Raw genomic sequence first — 21,437 nt, 5'->3', positions numbered from 1 at the left:
CTATAGTTTTGAGGTTGAGAACAACATCCAAATCAAGGTATCATCAAAGCGGTTCTTTCTTCCCAAGACAGGCTACCAGCAATCCTTGATGACTCTGCTACATGGCAAGACACTTGGTAGCATCTCCTGGCTGGTCTCTACCTTCTCTTTCTGGTTTTGTTGCTTTCAGCATCTTGCTCCCATGGCTTTTTCTCTATCTGAATTTCGTTCTCTTATAAATGATTCCAGTAAGAGAATTAACACCCATCCTGGATGAGGTTGGTCACACCTTAACTGAAGTAGCCGGATCAAAAGATACTACTTATAATGGTCCACACCCACAGGAATGGATTAACTTTAATTAAGAACATGCTCTTCTGAGGTACACACAGTTTCAAACCATCATAGAAAATAAAGGGGACTGCCATGTCTATATTTCACTGATCCTACAATTCACCCCTCCAGTGTCTACTACTGACTGCCATTGATACCCTCCATGTGGCTTAGCTCCTTGGAGACTCAGCAGGGCCTTCCTATTCTACCTTGTTGTGGGAGATTCAACCCTGTCCTGATTATCTCTTGCTTCTCTCCTGCTGTTACTCTCATAACCTGTCCTTCTGGCCTCCCTGGCAGGCAGGGTTTTCACCCTGTTTTTACATGAGGACATGGACATAGTGATTATTAGGAGCTTGAGTGTTTTAAATGGGGTGAGTACAAGTAATATCCCCTTTTTACAAATGAGGAAATTCAGGCTAGAGAACCCAGATAGTGTGATTGAATAATTTACATGAGTTATAACTGTATAATATATAATAGCTCATTCAACTATATGTATTGAATATTTTTACCATGGTCTTAACCTTTCTGACTGTGAGGCAGGCCCATTTGAGAATCTGATGAAGTATGGTGCTTACCTCCATCCCAAGTACCAGTTGGAATGGAGGTAAACACCAGTTTTGCTTGTAATTTCAGAGGATTATACATCCCACATTAAAAATCCCTGGTAGGCCAGGCCTTGGGAAACATGGAAGTTAGAGGTGAAGAAGCCCACTATCTATGGGAAGGGCCAGAAAATGAAACTGACCATGCCAATCAGTGGCTTAATGAATGCTGTTATGAGGGCAGGCACCTGACCTATGCCCACATCCCTTCCACTCAGCCCATACTCTCATGGTTTTTCCTCTTAGGTGGACCGCCGCTACCAAAGCCGGCTACAAGACCTGAAAGATCGCCTGGAACAGTCGGAGAGCACCAATCGTAGCATGCAGAACTATGTCCAGTTCCTTAAGTCCTCATACGCTAACGTGTTTGGAGATGGTCCCTACACTACTTACCTGACTAGCTCTCCCATTCGTTCCCGCTCTCCTCCTGCCTGAGAATATCTGTGTTGGGCCAGGAGCCCTGATTGATGCAGTGGAAACCATGGAGTTGCCAAGTCATACCTGGAGAACCTATTGGTTTTCCCCTCTCTTTCAGTGATGAATGTTTTCAAGGCCTTACTGGTTCCAGATAAGTCCCTGAAGCAAACGGGGATGAAGCAGGAACCTTTGTTTCTCTCCTCTCTGAATGATAAAGTCACCTGATGGGAGTTTTTAAATTACCTTGACAGGGTTTACATTTACTACAATTTAGGTACCAGATTTTAACACACATGATGTTGCTCATTTCTTTTCTGAGAGAACCTTTAGACTGGGTCTATTCCTCTAGTCACGGCCCTGCCCTTTTTAGGAATCTCTCCTGGGTTTTCTCTGACCTGAACCAGCAGGAACTATTTAGCTAGAGGCCTGCCTTCTTCCCCATGACCCCTCTTGAGCTGTGAGCATCTTCACTTTTTTTTTCCCCCCTTATTTTATGGGTGCTGTGTTTTCTCCAAGGGTTCTTTCCCAAGCTCAGTGGAATCCTCTTGGGCCTGAGTTTTCTTAATGTCATTTGCTTCCAAAGCACTTCAGAATAGATATTTGAGGGCTTATGTATAGTTGGTCTTGTAAAAGTGTAATCCTAATCTCATTGAATTTTGTTTCTCTTTGCCTGTTTTGTATCTATGGAATGTTTTTGTTCTTGAAATATTTTACAAAAAGCTTTTATAATCAATATTTAAGGCTCCTTTGGATGATTTCCATTACCTACCCCCCATCTTCTTTTAAAAATAATAAATAAAACCTTGGGAACCCTATAAAGAGCAGTAGGAGAGCCAGTAAACATTTGTAAAGTACTTGGTACATGGAACATTTAGGCTTGTCATTTATCTTGGCCCAGGTTGGTTCTTTCTTCTTTATGTGCTTTTACATTAACTCTGTGAGATGTCTGGAGGAAACAAATTTTGTAAGGCATTGCTCAGTATTTGGGGGCCGACCACTTTAGCTGTTAGAAGGAAAATATATAAATAATATATATATATTTTTTAATTTATTTATTTTAAAGATTTATTTATTTAATTTAATTCCCTCCCCCTCCCCCGGTTGTCTGTTCTCTGTATCTATTTGCTGCGTCTTGTTTCTTTGTCCGCTTCTGTTGTCGTCAGCGGCACAGGAAGTGTGGGCGGCACCATTCCTGGGCAGGCTGCACTTTCTTTCGCGCTGGACGGCTCTCCTTACAGGTGTACTCCTTGCGCGTGGGGCTCCCCTACGCGGGGGACACCCCTGTGTGGCAGGGTACTCCTTGCGCGCATCAACACTGCGCATGGGCCAGCTCCCCACGGAGCAAGGAGGCCCGGGGTTTGAACCGCGGACCTCACATGTGGTAGATGGACGCCCTAACCACTGGGCCAAGTCCGTTTCCCTATATTTTATTTTTAAATGTTAGTTTCTGATAAGAGTATAAGCCATTTTTGTTCCTGTCACACTTTCCTGTATGTAAAAGTTGAAACAAATTCTTTACAGAGAGAACACATTTGGTAAGCTTTCCATTCTAGTTGATTTCCAGTCTTGTCCTCTCTCAGCCACTCTAACCCAAGTCCAAAACTGATCATTCCTCTATGTCCTTGAAACCAAAAGGTCCCACTATAGGATCAGTGACCAGACATTTGGTTTTCATGGAACAGAAAACACATACACCCTTCCCCCCATTTTAGGGGCATTTGGAGTTTCTAAGCATTTAATTTTGCCAAAAAGTCATTTAAAACAAAACAACTACCAGCTACTGTTACCATAAAATCAGTCACATTTTCACACCTTTAAGTTAAATGGCCTTGAACTTATATCTGAAAGACCTACCCAAGAAAGGAGAGTTGGCAAACTTAAACCAACATATATGTATATGTATAACTAATTCTTATTTTCACCAAATTAGTAAAAACTTCCACAGCAAAAGGCATTGGTATATGACTGCATGTGTGGGAAACCTTTCTTGGAGTATCATTGCTGGGTCTTTTCCAACAATGTTCTATTTTTCTTTGTCAAAAATTTTGTCACAAAAATGTCTGGGGAGTTTGTAAAAAATCAGAGAAGATTGAAACACGTTTATATTGCTTCAAGCCCTGGAGAACTTTCCTACCTCAAACCAAGGTTCCATGAAATGGTGGACAATAGTAGGGTCAGAAGGTCTGAGATCCTAGTTAAAGTTGCTTCCAGGAAATTGTGAATTATTTCTTTTTATTGAGATATTATTCACATACCATAAAATTCGCCGTTTTAAGTATATATTCAGTGGTTTTTAGTATATTAAGTTGTGCAACCATCACTGCTGACTAATCCAGAACATTATCACTCCAAAAAGAACCCCATATGCATTAGCAGTCATTTCCATTTCCTCTTCCCCTCTGCCTTCGGCAAAAATAAATTTACTTTCAGTCCCTATGGATTTGCCTTTTCTGGACCTTTCCCATAAACGGAATCATGTAATATGTATCCTTTTGTGACTGGCTTTTCACTAAACACAATGTTTTCAAGGTTCATGTCACACCGTGTTATAGTATTTTGGTCCTTTTTATGGCGGAATAATATTCCCTTGCATGGATAGTACCACATTTCATTTATCTACTCACCAGTTAATGGATATTTGAGCTATTTCCGCTTTACTATTATGAATAATGTTGCTATAGACGTTCGTGTACAAGTTTTTGTGTGACGCATATTTTCATTTCTCGGGTATATATACCTGGCAGCGGAATTGCAGGGTCATAGAACTATGTTTTACCATCTTGAGGCACTGCCAGACTGCTTTCCACTGCGGCTGCGCCATTTTACAGTGTATGAGGATTCCAATTTATCCACATGCTTCTCAACACATATTCACGTTTATACTACCTGGAGGCTGGATCCTTCAGAAACCCGCTTGCTACTGAACGCTTCCTCACAGCGAAAACTGCGCCCGGAAATTGACCGGCTGGCGGTTACGCCGGTGGGCGGGACTCCTAGCAGGAGGCGGAGTCGCGCAGCTGTTACTGAGAGGCGGTGCCAGGTGCGCCCCGGAAGCGGAAGCTGGTGCTTATCTCCGGGCGGCTGATTCGAGGGCTTGTTTGGTCACAAGCGACGCCTCTGAGGGCCTGGAGCTGGAGGCGGTATGCCGTCGGAGGGTCGCTGCTGGGAGACCCTGCAGGCACTGCGTAACTCCGACAAAGGCCGTCTCTGCTACCACCGTGACTGGCTTCGAGACGAGGTGAGCGGGTGATCCTTGAGGGTGGTAGGCCCACCTGCCGCTCGTGACGCTTCCGCCCTTAGCGCAGGACCCTGCCCTTTCCTAGACCTTGGCATGTCCTGTTCAGGGGATTTCGTGCGTTCTTTCTAACAACTCACATTTACGTCTTGACTCCTGTGTTTTCAGCTCCCTGTTCTAGGGTTCCGGACCCCAGCCTATTCTAGCTGTTCGGGAAACTCCCTTAGTTTTGAAGGCTTCATTGCCTTAATCTAGTTCGGTGACTCCTATGTTCTCAAAGCAACCTGGCCACTCAGGAGCTCAGTTAATTTAGTGCGCGTCTCATTTAACAGGTTTTGTGCCAGGAGGGGTGAACGATTAACACGGGGAAACCTATTGCTAACAGTGAAATGACCCCATTCCTTTTTTTTTAATTTTTAAGTTGAACTTTGGGCGAGCCTGAGAAGTTCACGAGGCGCGGCCCCTGTACCTACTGTATTCAAAGCCCTTTACTAGACAGCAGGGGCGAGAGGTTATAGAGACAGTTAAGGCATAACTCCTTTTCCCGAGTTGCTGGTAATCTAGTTATAGATATGACATTGTCTATTAAGACTTGTAAATGGAACAGTTCTAAAATATTTCCGTCTTTTATGTCATTGACCGTTTTAAAGACCAGTTTGGGCCTGTCTGATGTGTTCAAACAAGCAGACTCAGATTATGCATTCTTGGCAAGAATACCACAGAAATGATTCTGTGTTCTTAGTACCTTATATCAGGAGGCACACAGATTCTAACCTTGATCACCAGGACACGTTGGTGTATTCCATTTAAAATTCATCATTTTTCCCTGTGGTTGATCAGTATTTTGTGGGCATGTATTCTGAGATTACACCAATATCCTTTTCTCATTAAACCTTCACCCACTAGCCTTAGTATTCATGGGCAACTTCTGTCTAAATTAGTCGCCTCAGTGATGTGGCAAACGGTGTTTCTTTATATCCATCATTACTTCTGCATTTGTTGTCTTTCTACTATAAGAAAAGACTTTCTTTTCTCCACTGTTTAGTTATTTATATCAGTGGGAATTCATGGGTTCCTGTTACTTTCATTGAATTGTAATCTGTTACTCTTTTTTTTTTTTAAAGACTTATTATTTATTTCTCTCCCCTTCTCCTCCCCCCTCCCCCAGCTGTCTGCTCTCTGTGTCCATTCGCTGTGTGTTCCTCTGTGTCCGCTTGTATTCTTGTCAGCAGCACCCGGAATCTGTGTCTTGTTTTGTTGTGTCATTTGTTGCGTCAGCTTGTATTCTTGTCAGTGGCACCCGGAATCTGTGTCTTGTTTTGTTGTATCATCTTGTTGCGTCAGCTCTCCATGTGTGTGGTGCCATTCCTGGGTAGGCTGCACTTTTTTTCACACTAGGCCACTCTCCTTACGGGTGCACTCCTTGCGTGTGGGGCTCCCGTACATGGGGGACACCCCTGTGTGGCATGGCACTCCTTGCGTGCATCAGCACTGCACGTGGGCCAGCTCATCACACGGATCAGGAGGCCCTGGGTTTGAACCAGAAGCCCTATCTGTTGGGCCACATCCGCTTCCCTCATCATCATTTTGGTGCTCATATAATGTCCAACATTTGGCCACTAGGAACCTCCTCAAACTTGCTCCTATGTCTCTTTGACTTAGTTCTGTTATTCATTAATTTGTACTTTTCCTGTCCTTGAATCAACTATTTCCCCAAAAAGCCCAGTTCTTTTAAAATGGAGGATGGTATTTACAAACCAAGACCTGTGAGCTCAGTGTGCTCAATATCTATATGTACATATATGTTATGAAACCATAAGTTCATGCTGATAACTGCCTGTTCCAATATAGTACCCAAAGATTCTTTGTAATCTTCTAGCCATGTTTGTAAACATGTTAACTGGCATTGAGAAATTTGCTCCCATTATTTTCAATGTGTTTACTTATTTCCTGTCAATTTACTTAATTTATTTTAGCAATCCTCCAATCACACTGGTTATTTTCTCTACCAGCCTCTTCCATAGCTCCTTCTTCTTCTTTTTTTTTAAAGATTTATTTATTTATTTAATCCCCCTCTCCCCCGGTTGTCTGTTCTCTGTGTCTATTTGCTGTGTCTTGTTTCTTTGTCCGCTTCTGTTGTCAGCGGCACTGGTAAGTGTGGGCTGCGCCATTCCTGTGCAGGCTGCACTTTCTTTCGCGCTAGGCGGCTCTCCTTACGGGCGCACTCCTTGCGCGTGGGGCTCCCCTACGCTGGGGACACCGCTGAGTGGGGCAGCACTCCTTGCACGCATCAGCACTGCGCATGGGCCAGCTCCACACGGGTCAAGGAGGCCCGGGGTTTGAACCGTGGACCTCCATGTGGTAGACGGACGCCCTAACCACTGGGCCAAGTCCGTTTCCCACCATAGCTCCTTCTTATCCTACCCACCCACCTTCCTGTACCTCAGCTGCCCTGCTGAGTTTTCCATGCCAAGGGAAAGAGGGAAGGGCCTCATTCTTTGAGCACTTCTTACTTTCTGGCACAAAAAGATGTTCCAGACACATCTTATATTTTTCAGCCCCAGTTCTGTAACCTGCCATTTCTGCGAGGACCCCTAGTTTCTTTTACTGTAAAATGTTACTTAGAAGCCAAGATCCAGGTATTAGATGTGTTTGTTGCTATTACTAAGATGCCATTGCTTCCAGATCCTCTGAGGGTCAGAGTTACAGGGGCACACCTATATCTACTTCTATATCTATGTATATGTGTGTATATACACACACCTGTATTTCTATATATTGAGATACATACATATCTGTATTTCTCATATCTGTATATGTAAGTATATAAATGTGTGTATATATATAAACATGTCTTAATTTCTATATTAAAAAAACCATAAATTCATGTTGATATCTTCAATTTTTATTTAAAACCACTGGGTTCATTTTACTCTTCTCCTTTTCCTTTTCTAACAGTGAAAAACTTGGCTCCCCTGTTCATAATATATTTATTTCCTTCAGTCTAGAACACATAGAAAATAGTTTCTGAATTTCAGAATTTAGAATACCCCTGTGAAAAACAAATTTACTAACTAGAGTTTAGTATTTATTTACATTTCTCTTTGTCTTTAGTCTCAGAGTTTATAGACAAAATACTGTGCTCAAAAGTTATTTATGTTAGTTTCACTGCCACTCCCACCAATGTGGTATTTATTTTGAGCATGCAAAACATTAAGATGGTGGGAAGCAGATGTGGCCCAATAGATAGGGTGTTCGCCTACCATATGGGAGGTCCAAGGTTCAAACCCAGGGCCTCTTGACCCGTGTGGAGCTGGCCCACGTGCAGTGCTCATGCATGAAAGGAGTGCCCTGCCATGCAGGGGTGTCCCCCGTGTAGGGGAGCCCCACGCGCAAGGAGTGCGCTCTGTGAGAGCCGCCCAGCATGAAAAAAGTGCAACCTGCCCAGGAATGGCGCCACACACATGGAGAGCTGACGCAGCAAGATGACACAACAAAAAGAGACACAGATTCCTGGTGCCACTGATAAGAATACAAGCAGACACAGAAGAAAACACAGTAAATGGACACAGAGAGCAGACAAGTAGGGGAGGGGTGGGCAAGGGGAAATAAATAAATAAATAAATCTTTAAAAAACAAAAACATTAAGATGGTTACAACATTAGAACTATACCAGAAAGTTTACCCAGAGAAATGTTACTCCCCTCCTCCCTTCCATATGATCTCAGCCACTCACTCACTCAATATAGATAACAATCTCATTAGTTTCTGATTTATCTTTCCTGTGGGTGGTTTTTTTTTTTTTTTGCATAAATGAGCAAATACATATATGCTTTCTTATTTCCCCTTCTTTGCACACAAAATATTTTAGATAACTCTTTTGCACTTGTAATTTTTTTACTTCATATATCCTGGAAATCACTCTATCCATATTTTTCTCCAATTGTATAGTATTTCCCTAAGTGGAGATACCATTGTTCGCTCAACTACTCTCCTATGAATGGGTATTTAGATTCTTTCTAATGTTTTACAATTACAAGCAGTTTTACAATTAATAACTCTATGTGAATGTATTTTCATTTTATGGTAAGTTATCAGTATTAACCCCTAGAAGTGAGATTGCTAGGTCAAAAGATGAACACAGGGAAGCAGATGTGGCTCAAGTGATTGAGCTCCCGCCTACTGCATAGGAGGTCCCTGGTTGGATTCTCAGCCTCCTAAAGAAAACAGGGAGCTGGCGCGATGGGCAGGCACAGCAAGCTGGTCCAACAGGAAACACAAGAAGGAAAACATAATGAGAGACACAACAAAGCAGTGAGTAGAGGTGTCCCGGGCCCCTAAAAGAGAATGTGCAAGACAGAGGGTTGGCATGACAGGCCAGGTGTGGCAAACCGACGAAACAAGATGACACAACAAGAGACACAAGAAGAAAAGCACAATGGGAGACATAACAAAGCATGAACAAATTCCACTCCATAATGGATGAACCAGTTTGCATTCCAGTCAGCCATGCATGATCATGCCTGTTGATCCACAATTTTGCCAACAGTATATTGTCATCTTAAATTTTTGTGACTAAGAATGGAATCTCAGTATAGTTTTTTTTTTCCTTTCTTATATATTTTCAAACTTACAAGATACTTGTAAAAATAACATAAAAACCCATGCAGAGAACTCCAACATATCCCCCACCCAGATACCCAAATCCAACAACTTTTAATATTTTGCCATATTTGCTATATCATTCCATCTATATGTCTGTCTATAGATCCATCCATTTATTTCTCTTTTCTAAATATTTAAGAGTAGGTTGTATACATAGTATTCCTCGAGCCCTTAATACTTCCATATTTATTTCCTAAGAACAAATTTATTCATGTATAGAATCTCATTGTAATTTTCTTGTGCATTTCTCTTACTTTGAGTGAGGTTGAACATCTTTTCAAATGTTTAAAAGCGAGTCTTGGGAAGCGGCTGTGGCTTCAATTACTTGGGCTGCCTGTCTACCATATGGGAGTCCCTGGGTTTGTGTCCCAGGGCCTCTTTGTGAAGGCAGGCTCACTCACATGCCGTGGAGTGCCCTCTGGCCCACAAGCGCCACAGAGAGCCGACTCAGCAAGGTGGTGCAACAACAACAACAAAAAGGAAGAGAAGCAAAAAAAACACAGAGGAGCATGCAGCGAATGGTCACAGAGAGCAGATAGCAAGCAAGCTGCAAGGGGGGAGGGGAAATTAAATAAATAAATACAGACACAGAAGAACACACTGTGAATGGACACAGCAGACAGCATGCAAAAAAAGCCATGGGGGGGGGAATAAAACATTTTTTTAAAGCCAGTTTTATGTCTTTATTTTGTGAATTGCCTGTTTATGTCTTCTGCCCCATTTTGCTACTGGAGTTTTGGTTGTGTTTCCCTAATTTTTAGGAATTCTTTATGTATTAGAGATAATAGCCCTTTATCTGTGATCTATATTACATTTTTTTTCCAGTTTTTTAATTGAAGTTTTTCTTTGTTATGGGGTTCTTTTACAGTGTGGGTTTATTTTTTACATTTGAAACCTTGCCTCAGGAACTTATTTTGGTGTAAGGAATGAGTAAAAGATACTATCCCAACATTATTTCTAATACTTTCTTTTTTTTTTTTTTTGATCGCTTGTGCTACATCCACTCTCCTCATTGAAGTTTTTGTTTTTTTGTCTTTTTTATTTCTCTCCCCTTCACCCCCCAAGTTGTCTGCTCTCTGTGTCCATTCGCTGTGTGTTCTGTGACCGCTTCTATCCTTATCAGCGGCACCAGGAATCTGTGTTTCTTTTTGTTGTGTCATCTTGTGTCAGTTCTCCGTGTGTGCGGCGCTATTCTTGGGCAGGCTGTACTTTCTTTCGTGCTGGGCGGCTCTCCTTACGGAGCGCGCTCCTTGTGCTTGGGGCTCCCCTACACGGGGGACAGCCCTGCATGGCAGGGTACTCCTTGCGTCATGCATCAGCAGTACATGGGCCAGCTCCACACGGATCAAGGAGGCCTGGGGTTTGAACTGCGGATCTCCCATTTGGTAGGCAGATGCCCTATACATTGGGCCAAGTCCTCTTCCCTCTAATAAGTTTTTTTTTCTTCTCCCCTTCCTCCCCACCAGTTGTCTGTTCTCTGTGTCCATTTTGCTGCGCGTTCTTCTTTGTCCGCTTCTGATGTTGTCTGCAGCAGAGGAATCTGTGTTTCTTTTTGTTGCATCATCTTGCTGGGTCACCTCTCCGTGTGTGCGGCGCCATTCCTGGACAGGCTGTACTTTATTTCGCGCTGGGCGGCTCTCCTTATGAGGCGCACTTCTTGCGCGAGGGACTCCCCTATGCGGGGGACACCCCTGAGTGGCAGGGCACTCCTTGCGTGCATCAGCACTGCACATGGGTCAGCTCCACACGGGTCAAGGAGGCCCGGGGTTTGAACCACGGACCTCCCATGTAGTAGGCGGACGCCCTATCCACTGGGCCAAGTCTGCTTCCCTCCTCTAATACATTTTTAAAACTAACTTCATTACTGTATAAAGGGTGCATATCAATGTTTGCTTCTATGCCCAGGTTGTAAACTATGGTTTGCCTATCTCTTGACTTTTTTACTAATGTATACCTATGATCTAGATCAGGGTTTCTCAACCTTGACTGTAATTGGCATTTTGGGCCAGACCAAATAATTCTTCGTTGTGGGGGACTGTTGTCCTGTCCATCATAGGATTTTTAGCAGCCTCTCTAACTTCTACTCATTAGATGCCAGTATCACCTTCCCAGGTTACAACAAAAAATGTCTTCAGACATTCCTAACTGTCCTTGCTTTAGAACCACTGATCTAGATAAAATAATAGCTTGTGGTTTTTGAATACTTAATATGTGCAGGGCACTGTAATAAGTCCTTCACATAAATGGCTTATTTAATCCTCTCAGAAACCTTTGAGATTTTGAAAAAACAAAAACTTCAAGGTGGGTCCTTTATTATTCCATTTTAGAAGTGATAAAACTGAGGCATATGGAAGTTAGATAACTTGCCCACAGTTCAACGGATAAGTGGAATTCAAACCAAGAAAGACTGGTTGCAAACTCAGTGCTCTTAACCAGTATTAAACTGTTTCTTCTTAATGTTCCTAATATTCTGTTTTCCTGTGGTATTTCCTGACATTAAATAAAGATCCCTGCCAAAATTTGCCGTACACTAAAATGATATTAGCTTCTCTGGTTTTAAAAGCACTGTGCATCAAACATATAAAGATAATAGTTAATGATACAGTTGAATAACTTGTCCACACAGATGTTGGAGAGTGTCTAGGACTTGTTTTGTAGTCTTTCTAGTATAAATCCCATTTTATTTATTTATTTTTAGATTTAATTATTTCTCCCCCCCAGTTTGTTTGTGCTTGCTGTTTGAATCGCAGACCTCCCATATGGTAGATGGACGCCCTAACCACTGGGCCAAGTCTGCTTCCCTTAAACTTTATTTTAAATTCTTCTAGTGTTCTTTTCTATTCCATTGTTTATTTAGATTGCTTTTAAATATGCCTTAACAATTTTTGTGCATTGTTCCTTTTTTTTTCTGTAGTTAGGGTTATTTAGTGTGATATTCTTCAAAAGAATAAAAATTAAGGTCATTAATTAAAAACCACTAATTTTTTTTCATCTCTGATTATTATGATGATTACTTGGGGTCTTAGTATTTATTTAGGTCCTCCTCTTTTCAATAAGGCATATAGTGAATTGTAAGGAGAAAATTATTTTTGATTGCTTAGAATTGCTTGACATGCAGATTGGGCTTAACCTTTGTTTTCTCTCTAGGATGTTTTAGAAGAATGTATGTCTCTCCCCAAGCTCTCTTCTTATTCTGGATGGGTGGTAGATCATGTCCTACCCCATATGCAAGAGAACCCACCTCCCTCTGAGACTTCAACATCATCTGGCTCTACCTCAGTCCTAGACCAACCTTCATTTTTTCCTAAATCTCCTGTCAGAAACCATGCATTCTCATCAGGCATCCCTGCAGCACCACCAAATGGAACCAAGGTAAGGTTTTAATCAATTTAACACAAAAAGACATGACTGCAAAATTGAAGGATTTAATATTATCATATGGCCATTAATTTATCTCAGGGAAAATTAGGATTGCTTTTCATTGCAGCTGTCTATAGGAACACAGCATCCAGTACTCTTTTATAAAGACCCAGAGGGAGAAATTTCCCTCGTCTTAATACCAACAATGGCAATAAATTTCATGAGTAATTTGGATTGCTTTTTCTCGTGAACATTGCAACTACTTAAGTGGTAAGATCTCCCTTTTTGTGTTGGTTGCTGGAAGGCTGACAGTTAAGTTTATAGCCTGCTTTAAAATGTAAATATTTTATCATTGGTTCTGTATAAGTTTTTACCCTATTGCTGGCTCTCTTGTTCTGGCCCTTGTTTGTTGATTCCTCCTTCTGCATCCCCACTGCCCACCTCTGCTTTGCAGGCAGAGTTACAGAAGTGGTGTACATTTGTTTTTAGGCATAATCAAAATGTATGTACACTCTTCATATTCTCCTTTTTCTGCCTGATATTATTATTATTTGTTCATGTTATTACCTTTGTAAAAATCATATTTAGTGGATATATATTACTCTGTAATTATGAACTTGCCTCTTATTAAGCATTTAGATTATTTCATTGCTTTTAAAGATATATAGTGAGAAACTTTCTACAGATACACATTTTTTTCTTTTAATACTGTTATAAATTCTTAAGTAGATGACTGTGTCAAAGATTAAAAATTATTGAATGGGGGGAAGCGGACTTGGCCCAGAGGTTAGGGTGTCTGTCTACCACATGGGAGGTCCGCGGTTCAAACCCCGGGCCTCCTTGACCTGTGTGCAGCTGGCCCATGCGCAGTGTTGATGTGCACAAAGAGTGCTGTGCCACACAGGGGTGTCCCCCGTGTTGGGGAGCCCCACACGCAAGGAGTGCGCCCCATAAGGAGAGCCGCCCAGGGCGAAACAAAGTTCAGCCTGCCCAGGAATGGCGCTGCACACAGGGAGAGCTGACACAACAAGATGACGCAAGAAAAAAAGAAACACAGATTCCTGTGCCGCTGACAACAACAGAAGTGGACAAAGAACACGCAGCAAATAGACACAGAGAAGAGACAACTGGGGTGGGGGGAGGGAGAGAAAAAAAAATTATTGAAGGGGAATAAAATAATTAAAGACAAATAAAAAGAAAAAAGGAAAGAAAAAGTACTAAAGGAGAACCCCATGTGTTCTCTGGGTCCTTAACCCAATGCAGAGGGTAATTATACATCAAGATTGATCATACAAGAGGGAATGTTTATTAAGAAGCCAGCTGAGGCTAGGAGACAAAGTCTGAAATCTTCCTCCTCGAACAGAGGGGGCAAGGGTTTTTATTAGATTCAGACAAAGAGAAATGGGGATACAGATGCCACCTTATTGTCTGAGTCCACCTGCAAACTGGGGTCTCTAAATGTGTATCAGGAGGGGGAGAAAGGGTGAATTCATAGGTGTTGTTTTTGTGCACTTTGTGCTCCTTGGAATGTCCTGGGTTCCCAGGCTTTTCTGACCGATGAATGATTTATTAGGTTTCAGATAAGAGGAAAAAGAAAAATAGGAGCTCTTTAAGGAATGGGAAAAAGTCAGAAACCTGCTAGGGAGTGAAAAATAGGAATTGCTATGGGAGTGAAAACAGGAACTTGCTTTGTTTACTAAAGAAAGTTTTCATTAATAGGTAACAGCGTACAGCTATGTGCTGTGGGTTACAGGAGTGACTGTTCATTAGTCAAATTTAAAATTAAGGCTAAGGTATACCATATATCCTATGATTGCTTACATGTACTATATGGCTTTGTTAATATATATCATGACTGTTTTAGTTTCTCTCTCAGTATGAATGTGTTTTATGGCTCTTGATTTATGTTGTTAAATTGCTTTCCAAAGGGATTATTCCAATATATTGTTTACATACTTCTTTTAGATTGGGATTTCCAAAGATCCTGTAATAGACTTCTTTCTGACTTGCTGTTGTAAAGTATGTTTTAGATAATAGAGTATAAAATGCTGTATCCTTCCTTTAAATTTTGAAAATGTGAAAATAGATACCTTAAATGTCATTTAAATAATATGGATTTATTCAGTCCATTATTCATTCATTAACTTAACTGAGTTTAGTTCTGCTAGTAAGTGCCAGTGCCTGTATTAAGTGCTGGGACTACGACAGTGAGCAAGATTAGCACTGGTCCACATTAGAGTTTACACTCTCCCCCAGTCGACCCAGTGGGCCATGGGAGGACATGCAATGTCCGTAACTGTCTCTGCAATACCACCCAGGACACCTCCAAGTCCTGAAAATGCCCCCACATCACATCTCCTCTTCCCGTTCCCACCCTCAGCAGCTACCATGTCCACTTTCTCCATCTCAGTGTTACATTTACTTCCACTACTAATCACATTAGTTCCAGAATAGAGTATCAGTAAGTCTATTCTAATCCATACTCTATTCCTCCATTCTGTGGACCCTGGGATGGCTATGTCCACTCCACCCCTCTATCGAGAGGGTGCCTCGACTCCACTTGGATGATGGATGCAATTCTCCTGTTTGCAGTTGTAGTCACTCTTGGCTCCCTGATGTGGTGGTTGACCTTTTTCACCTCCCTGTTGGTTGACTGGGGTAAGTCCAATAAACCAGAGGGTAGGAGTTGCAAGTCTCTTGAGACTCAGGGCCTGGCTATCACATGGACAGTACAGAGATTCAGGTCCCCCAAGGATACACTAAACCCCAGCGCCAACCACAGGTTGGGTAAAAGTGACAGGAGAGGCTTGTGAACAAAGATCACACCTGAGTCCAACTCCATCACACTCAGGACCACAAACTCCAAAGTAGGCCAGCTGACATGGGAAGGAAAACAATTTAAAGAAAACTATAATACACTCCTTAAAGACATGGCATATTGAACAAATGGGAACATATACTGAATTCTTAGGCAGATTCAATATTGTAAAGATAACTTTTCCTAAGTTAATTTATACATTTAATATGATCCCAAAAAATAATTCCCTTTTTTTTGTGGTTGTAAACAAGTTGATCATAAAATTCATAGGGAAGTTTGAACAGAATAGCCAGGAACACCTTGGAAAATAAGAACAGTACTGAGTTCTGGCACATTATAAAATCTTTATAATTAAAGCATTGTGGCACTGGCACATAACAGGCCAAAAATTAATAGAAAATATAGAAATTTAGTTCATGATACAGTGGCATTTCAGATTAGTGGGGGAAGAAGAACTTTCCCCCACTAATCTAAAATAGTGTTTGGGCAATAAGATATGGGAATGTTTTCCATATGGAAAAACATAAAATTGGATCCCTTCCATACATCATATACCAGGATAAATGAAAAATGGCTCAGAGATCAAATGTAAAATTAAACAATAAATGTACTATGAGAAAACATGGGTGAATTCACTTATGTCCTAGGAATCAAAATACTTCCCCAATTATAACTTCAAATTGAGAAACACTAAAAGATAAATCTGATTACATTAAAAATCAACTTCTACATCACATACATACACAAAAGCTATAAGCAAAAGCACATATTAAACAGGAAAAAACATTGCAACTTATATAAAGAGAAAATATCCACAGTATATAAAGAGGTCCTGAAAACTGAGCAAAGTCCAATGTCCCATTTTTTAAAAAGTAACAAAAGAAATATATATAATGGCTCATATAAAAGAAATACAAATGGCCCTTAATATATGAAAAAATACCTTCAGCCTTCTAATAATAAGAGAAATGTTAATTAAAGCCATATTGTCATCCATTTCTCATCTTTAAAATTGACATATCGAAACGTTTGATACCATATTTTGTTGGTGAGGCGAAGGGGCATGCATTATTGTATATTATTTGTAGGAATGCAAAATGAAATAGCACTTATTAAGGGAACTTTACACTATCTAGCAAAAATTACATGTGCTTATATTCTTAGACGCAGTAAACGCACTTTTAGATATTTATTCCAAAGATACAGTGGCAGAAAACAAAATAATACATACTTAAAGCTATTCATCATTAATTGTACTAGCAAAAGGTGGGAAGTAACCCAAGAGTCCATCAATAGGGAACTGGTTAAATAAACTTTGGTACTTCCACAATGTTGGAGTACTGTACAACTGTAAAAAGGAATGAGAATAGAGGCAGAAATTAGATTCAGGCTTACCAGGTGCTGAGCACAGGGATGAGGAGTTGTTGCTTAATTGGTCCATAGTTTCTGGCTTTGGTGATGAAAAACTCCAGAAATAGATGGTGGTGGTGGTTTTTCAGCATTGAGAATGTGATTAATGTCAATGAATTTTGCATTTAAAAATGGTTAAAATGGCAAATTTATGCTATATATATTTATCACACAAAAGGAATGAGAAGGGTACTACATATTAATATGGAGTGATAATGTAGAGTGAAAAAAAGCAAGGTGCAGAACAGTATTTTTAGAATTATACTTCCTGTGCCAGAAGGGGTTGATGTATGAACACACACACAAAAACACTCATTTGTTTATTTTAAATAATAAAGTATCAACAATAAAAAGACAGACAATCCAGTTTTAAAATGGACAAAGGACTAGAATGGATATTTCTCCAGAGAAATACAGATGGCTAATAAAAACACATGTAAAAATGCTCAGATTCATTAGCCATTAGGGAAATGCAAATCAAAACCACAATGAGGTTTTCCAACAATGAGCTCTTGATACTGATGACTATGCTTATGAGTCTGTGTACCTGAAATATGAACTAAGCCTAGAGCTGCAGGGTGCCTAAGAGTTACCTCCTGAGAACCTCCATGTTGCTCAAATGTGGCCACTCTCTAAGCCAAACTCAGCATGTAAATGCATTACATTCCCCCAGCGTGGGACATGACTCCTGAGGATGACCCTCTCTGGCGCCGAGGGATTCCTAGCAAGCATCAGCTGGTGGTGTAAATAGAAAAAGACCTTGAATAAAAGGGTCAACTCAGACCAGCAGAATATCTCAGCCCACATGTAGGGTCATGTGTTAAAAACTGCTTTTTGACCTTGAATAAAAGGGGGAAATGGCAAATCAAATGAGTTTATATGGCTAAGAGTCTTTAAAAAAGAGTCAGAAGGTCATCAGAGATCATGCTTACGTACTCCTCAGGAGGATCCCAGAAACAGCCAAAGAGGATACAATCCCACATATGGTTCTCCTGAGGGCTACGGAGACCCACAGGGATATTGTCATGGCAGATAGCTCTGGAGCTCAGTACCATGTCAGTGGTCCCTACTTTGGAATTTGTGTCCTTGAGTGTGATGGAGTTGGACTCAGATATGACCTTTCTACATGCCTCTTCTTTCACTTTTACTGACCCTTTGGTTGGTGCTAGCATTGGTATATACTCAGGATACTTGAATCTCTGGACTGTCCATGTGCCAGCTGGGCCCTGAGCCTCAGCAGAGTTGCAACTCCTGCTCTCTGGTTCATTGGACTTACGCAGGTCAGCTAACAGGGAGGTGAAGATGGTCATTCACCACACCAGGGGACTGAGAGTGCCTACATCTGCAAGCAGGAGAATTGCATCCATCATACATGTAGAATCTAAGCCCCCTCTCAGTATAGAGGTAGAGAGGACATCACCATCACAGGACCCACAGAATGGAGAAATAAAATATGGATTAGAGTGGACTTACTGATATTCTACTATAAAACTTTTGTGACTAAAAAAATAACAACTGAAACAAAGAAAACAAAAACAAAACACAATGAGGGGAAGCAGCAGTAGCTCAATCAGTTGGGCTTCCGTCTACCATGGGAGGATCAGGGTTCACGTCCCGGGGCCTCCTTGTGAAGGCAGGCTTGCCTGTACGCTACAGAGTGCCGCCTGGCCTGCAAGCGCCACGGAGCACCACCCAGCCCACACAGAGAGCCAACTCAGCAAGGTGACGTGACAAAAAAGGGAGACAAGCAAAAAAAACACAGACGAGCACGTAGCAAGTGGACACAGAACAGACAGCAAGCAGTTGCAAGGGGGTAGGGAAAATAAACGCACAGAAGAACGCATAGTGAATGGACACAGAGAGCAGAGAGCATGCACAAAGCCTACAGGGGGGCGGGGAAGGATTAAAAAAATACACAATGAGATACCATTTCACACCAACTAGAATGGCTGTTATTAAAAAATGGAAAATAATGTGTTAGGATGTGGAAAAATAAGAATACTTGTTCATTGTTGGTGAGAATGTTAAATGGTGCAGCTGCTATGGTTCCTCAGAAAGTTAAGTATAGAAGTACCACATGACCTGGCAATACCATTTCTTTGTATATACAAAAAAGAATTAAAAGCAGGGACTGGGAGAGTGGATGTGGCTCGCGCAGTTGAGTGCCTGCTTCCCACATGGGAGATCCTGGGTTCGGTTTCTGGTGCCTCCTCAAAACAAAAAAACAACAAGCAAACATGAAAAACAACTCAGGGGAGCCATTGTGGCTCAGTGGTTGAGCGCTGGCTTCCTACATACAAGGTTCTGGGTTCAGTCCCCAGCCTAGTATCTTAAAAAAAAGTAGGGATACGAACAGCTCTTTGCACGTTGACCTTCATGGCAGCCTTATTCACAATTGCTAGAAGATGGAAGCAACTCAGGTGTCCATCAAATGAATGGATAAACAAAATATGGCATATACCTATGGTGAAAGGGGGAAATTTGGGGTTGTGTTTATGTTACTATAATAATTTTTTAATGTGGCATTTACATACAATGGAATATTATTCAGCCATAAAAAGGAATGAAGTTCTGATACATACAACATCCTGGATGAACCTTGAAGACATCACATTGAGTGAAATAAACTAGACACAAAAGGACCAATATTGTATGCTTTCACTTATGTGAAATAATTAGAATAAGCAAATTCATAGAGTCAGAAACTAGAATACAGGTTGTCATGGGCCATGGTAGAGGTAAGGAATGGGAAGTTAATGCTTAATTGGTGCAGAGTTTCTGTTTGGGGTGATGGGAAAGTTTTGGCAGTGAAAGGTGATGATGATAGTACGTTATTATGAATGTAATTAACACCACTGAATTGTGTATTTGAAAGTGGTTAAAAGAGAAAATATTAGGTTGTATGTGTTACTAGAATTAAAAAAAAGATCCGTACAACATAAACAGTGAACTCTAATGTAAACTGTGGGCTATAGTCAGTAGTATAATTAAAATAATATTGTTACATTAATTGTACTACAAGTACCACACTACTGCAAACGTGTTAATAGGGAAAACTGTGTGTGAGGGTGTGTGTAAAATGGTATTTGTATTAGTCACAGTTCTCTAGGGAAACAATCAACAGGAGATTTTTAAAGATTTATTTTTTTAATTTATTCCTGCCCCATTCCCCCCATTGTCTGTTCTCTCTGTCCATTCACTGAGTGTTCTTCTGTGTCTGCTTGTATTCTCATTAGGCAGCTCTGGGAACCAATCCTGGGACCTTCTGGAGTGGGAGAGAGGCAATTACTCTTGCGTCACCTCATCTCCCTGTTCTGCTGTCTTTTTATTTTCTCTCCTCTGTGTCTCTTGTTGTGTCATCCTGCCACACCAGTTCTCCGTGTTGGCAGGCACTCCCGTGCAGGGCGGCTTTCACATATGGGGCATTCCCATGCAGGGTGGTACTCCTGCATGGGGCCGCATTCTCACGTGGGCTGGCATTCCATGTGGGCCAGCTTGTCGTATGGGCCAGCTTGCCCTCACCAGGAAGCCCTGGGCATCTAACCCTGGACCTCCTATATGGTAGATGGCATAGTATGAGGTTTTATAAGTCTGTCACATGATTGTGGGGATGCAAAAGTCCAGGTTCCGCAGGCAGGCTGCAAACCAGGGACTCTGATGAAAGTCCAGTGAAGGTCCTTGAGAAGTATCTGGGAGACATTGGCTGTCCAAAGACAAGCTGGGAAATTCTCTGAATGCTGAAATCACATCCCTTTTTAAGGCATTCAACTGATTGGATAAAACGTCACTCATTGCTGATGACAGTCTCCCTGGTTGATGGTAGATGTAATCAGCCATCTATGCGGTAAACTCGCTGATGACTAAAGCCCATAAATGTTCTTGTATTGCAGTTATCCTAGTGCTTACTTGACCAAACAACTGGGCACAATTATCTGGCCAAGTTGACACATTAGCCTAACCATCACAGTATCTCATTACGCTTTCTGGTTACCTTTTTTCCATCACCCCTCTCAGTCCAGCAAAACCACAATGAGATTATCACTACATGCCTAAATAGTGCTAAAATAGTGATGACATTAAATGATGGTGAGTTTTCAGGGAATCTAGATGATTCATACATTTCATGTGGGAATAATAGAATGGTACAGCCACTTCAGAATATAGTGTGGCAGCTTCTTGTATAAGCAGCACTTACTGTACAGCCCAGTCATTGCATTCTTGGACACTTATCCCAGAGGAATCAAAACTTAAATTTGCACAAAAACCTGTACATGAATTGCATAGCAGCCTTATTCATAATATCATCAAAACTAGAAATAACCCAAATGTCCTTCAGTAAGTAAATGGCTAGACAAACCATGGTACATGCATACCATAGGAATACTACTCAGAAATAAAATGGAATGAATTACTGATATGTCCCACAAATTGGATGGATCTCAATGGCATAATGCTAAGTAAAAAAACACTAATATCAAAAGGTAGCATACTACATGATATCACTTATTTAACATTTTGGAAACAACAAAATTATAGAAATTAGTGGTTGCCAAGGATTAGGACAGGAGTTGTGTGTGACTATAAATGAATAGCATGAAAGAGCCTTGTGATG

The 21,437-nt window shown here is 41.2% G+C and overlaps 2 protein-coding genes across 22 annotated transcripts in view; both read left to right on the top strand.

Annotated features, from left to right (window-relative positions):
* The window catches only part of ODF2 (outer dense fiber of sperm tails 2), a 38,958-nt gene extending 36,888 nt beyond the window's left edge, over positions 1 to 2,070 (top strand). For all 20 annotated transcript variants that reach the window (XM_058302306.2, XM_004476430.4, XM_071216950.1 and 17 more), the window contains one exon: positions 1,167 to 2,070. In XM_058302306.2, coding sequence (XP_058158289.1) covers positions 1,167 to 1,355 — 189 coding nt within the window. In that variant the 3' untranslated portion in view covers positions 1,356 to 2,070. The remainder of the gene's footprint in view (positions 1 to 1,166) is intronic.
* A 487-nt stretch (positions 2,071 to 2,557) lies between these two features.
* Positions 2,558 to 21,437, top strand: part of GLE1 (GLE1 RNA export mediator) — a 71,090-nt gene continuing 52,210 nt past the window's right edge. The window contains exons 1-2 of one of the 2 annotated variants that reach the window (XM_058302312.2): positions 2,558 to 4,575; positions 12,385 to 12,609. In XM_058302312.2, the coding sequence (XP_058158295.1) occupies positions 4,480 to 4,575; positions 12,385 to 12,609 (321 nt within the window). In that variant the 5' untranslated portion in view covers positions 2,558 to 4,479. The remainder of the gene's footprint in view (positions 4,576 to 12,384; positions 12,610 to 21,437) is intronic. The other variant, XM_058302311.2, reaches the window with a different exon arrangement.

Source organism: Dasypus novemcinctus, chromosome 8 (assembly GCF_030445035.2).
Source record: "Dasypus novemcinctus isolate mDasNov1 chromosome 8, mDasNov1.1.hap2, whole genome shotgun sequence".
NCBI lineage: Eukaryota > Metazoa > Chordata > Mammalia > Cingulata > Dasypodidae > Dasypus > Dasypus novemcinctus.
This window is presented reverse-complemented; position numbering and strand designations above follow the sequence as displayed.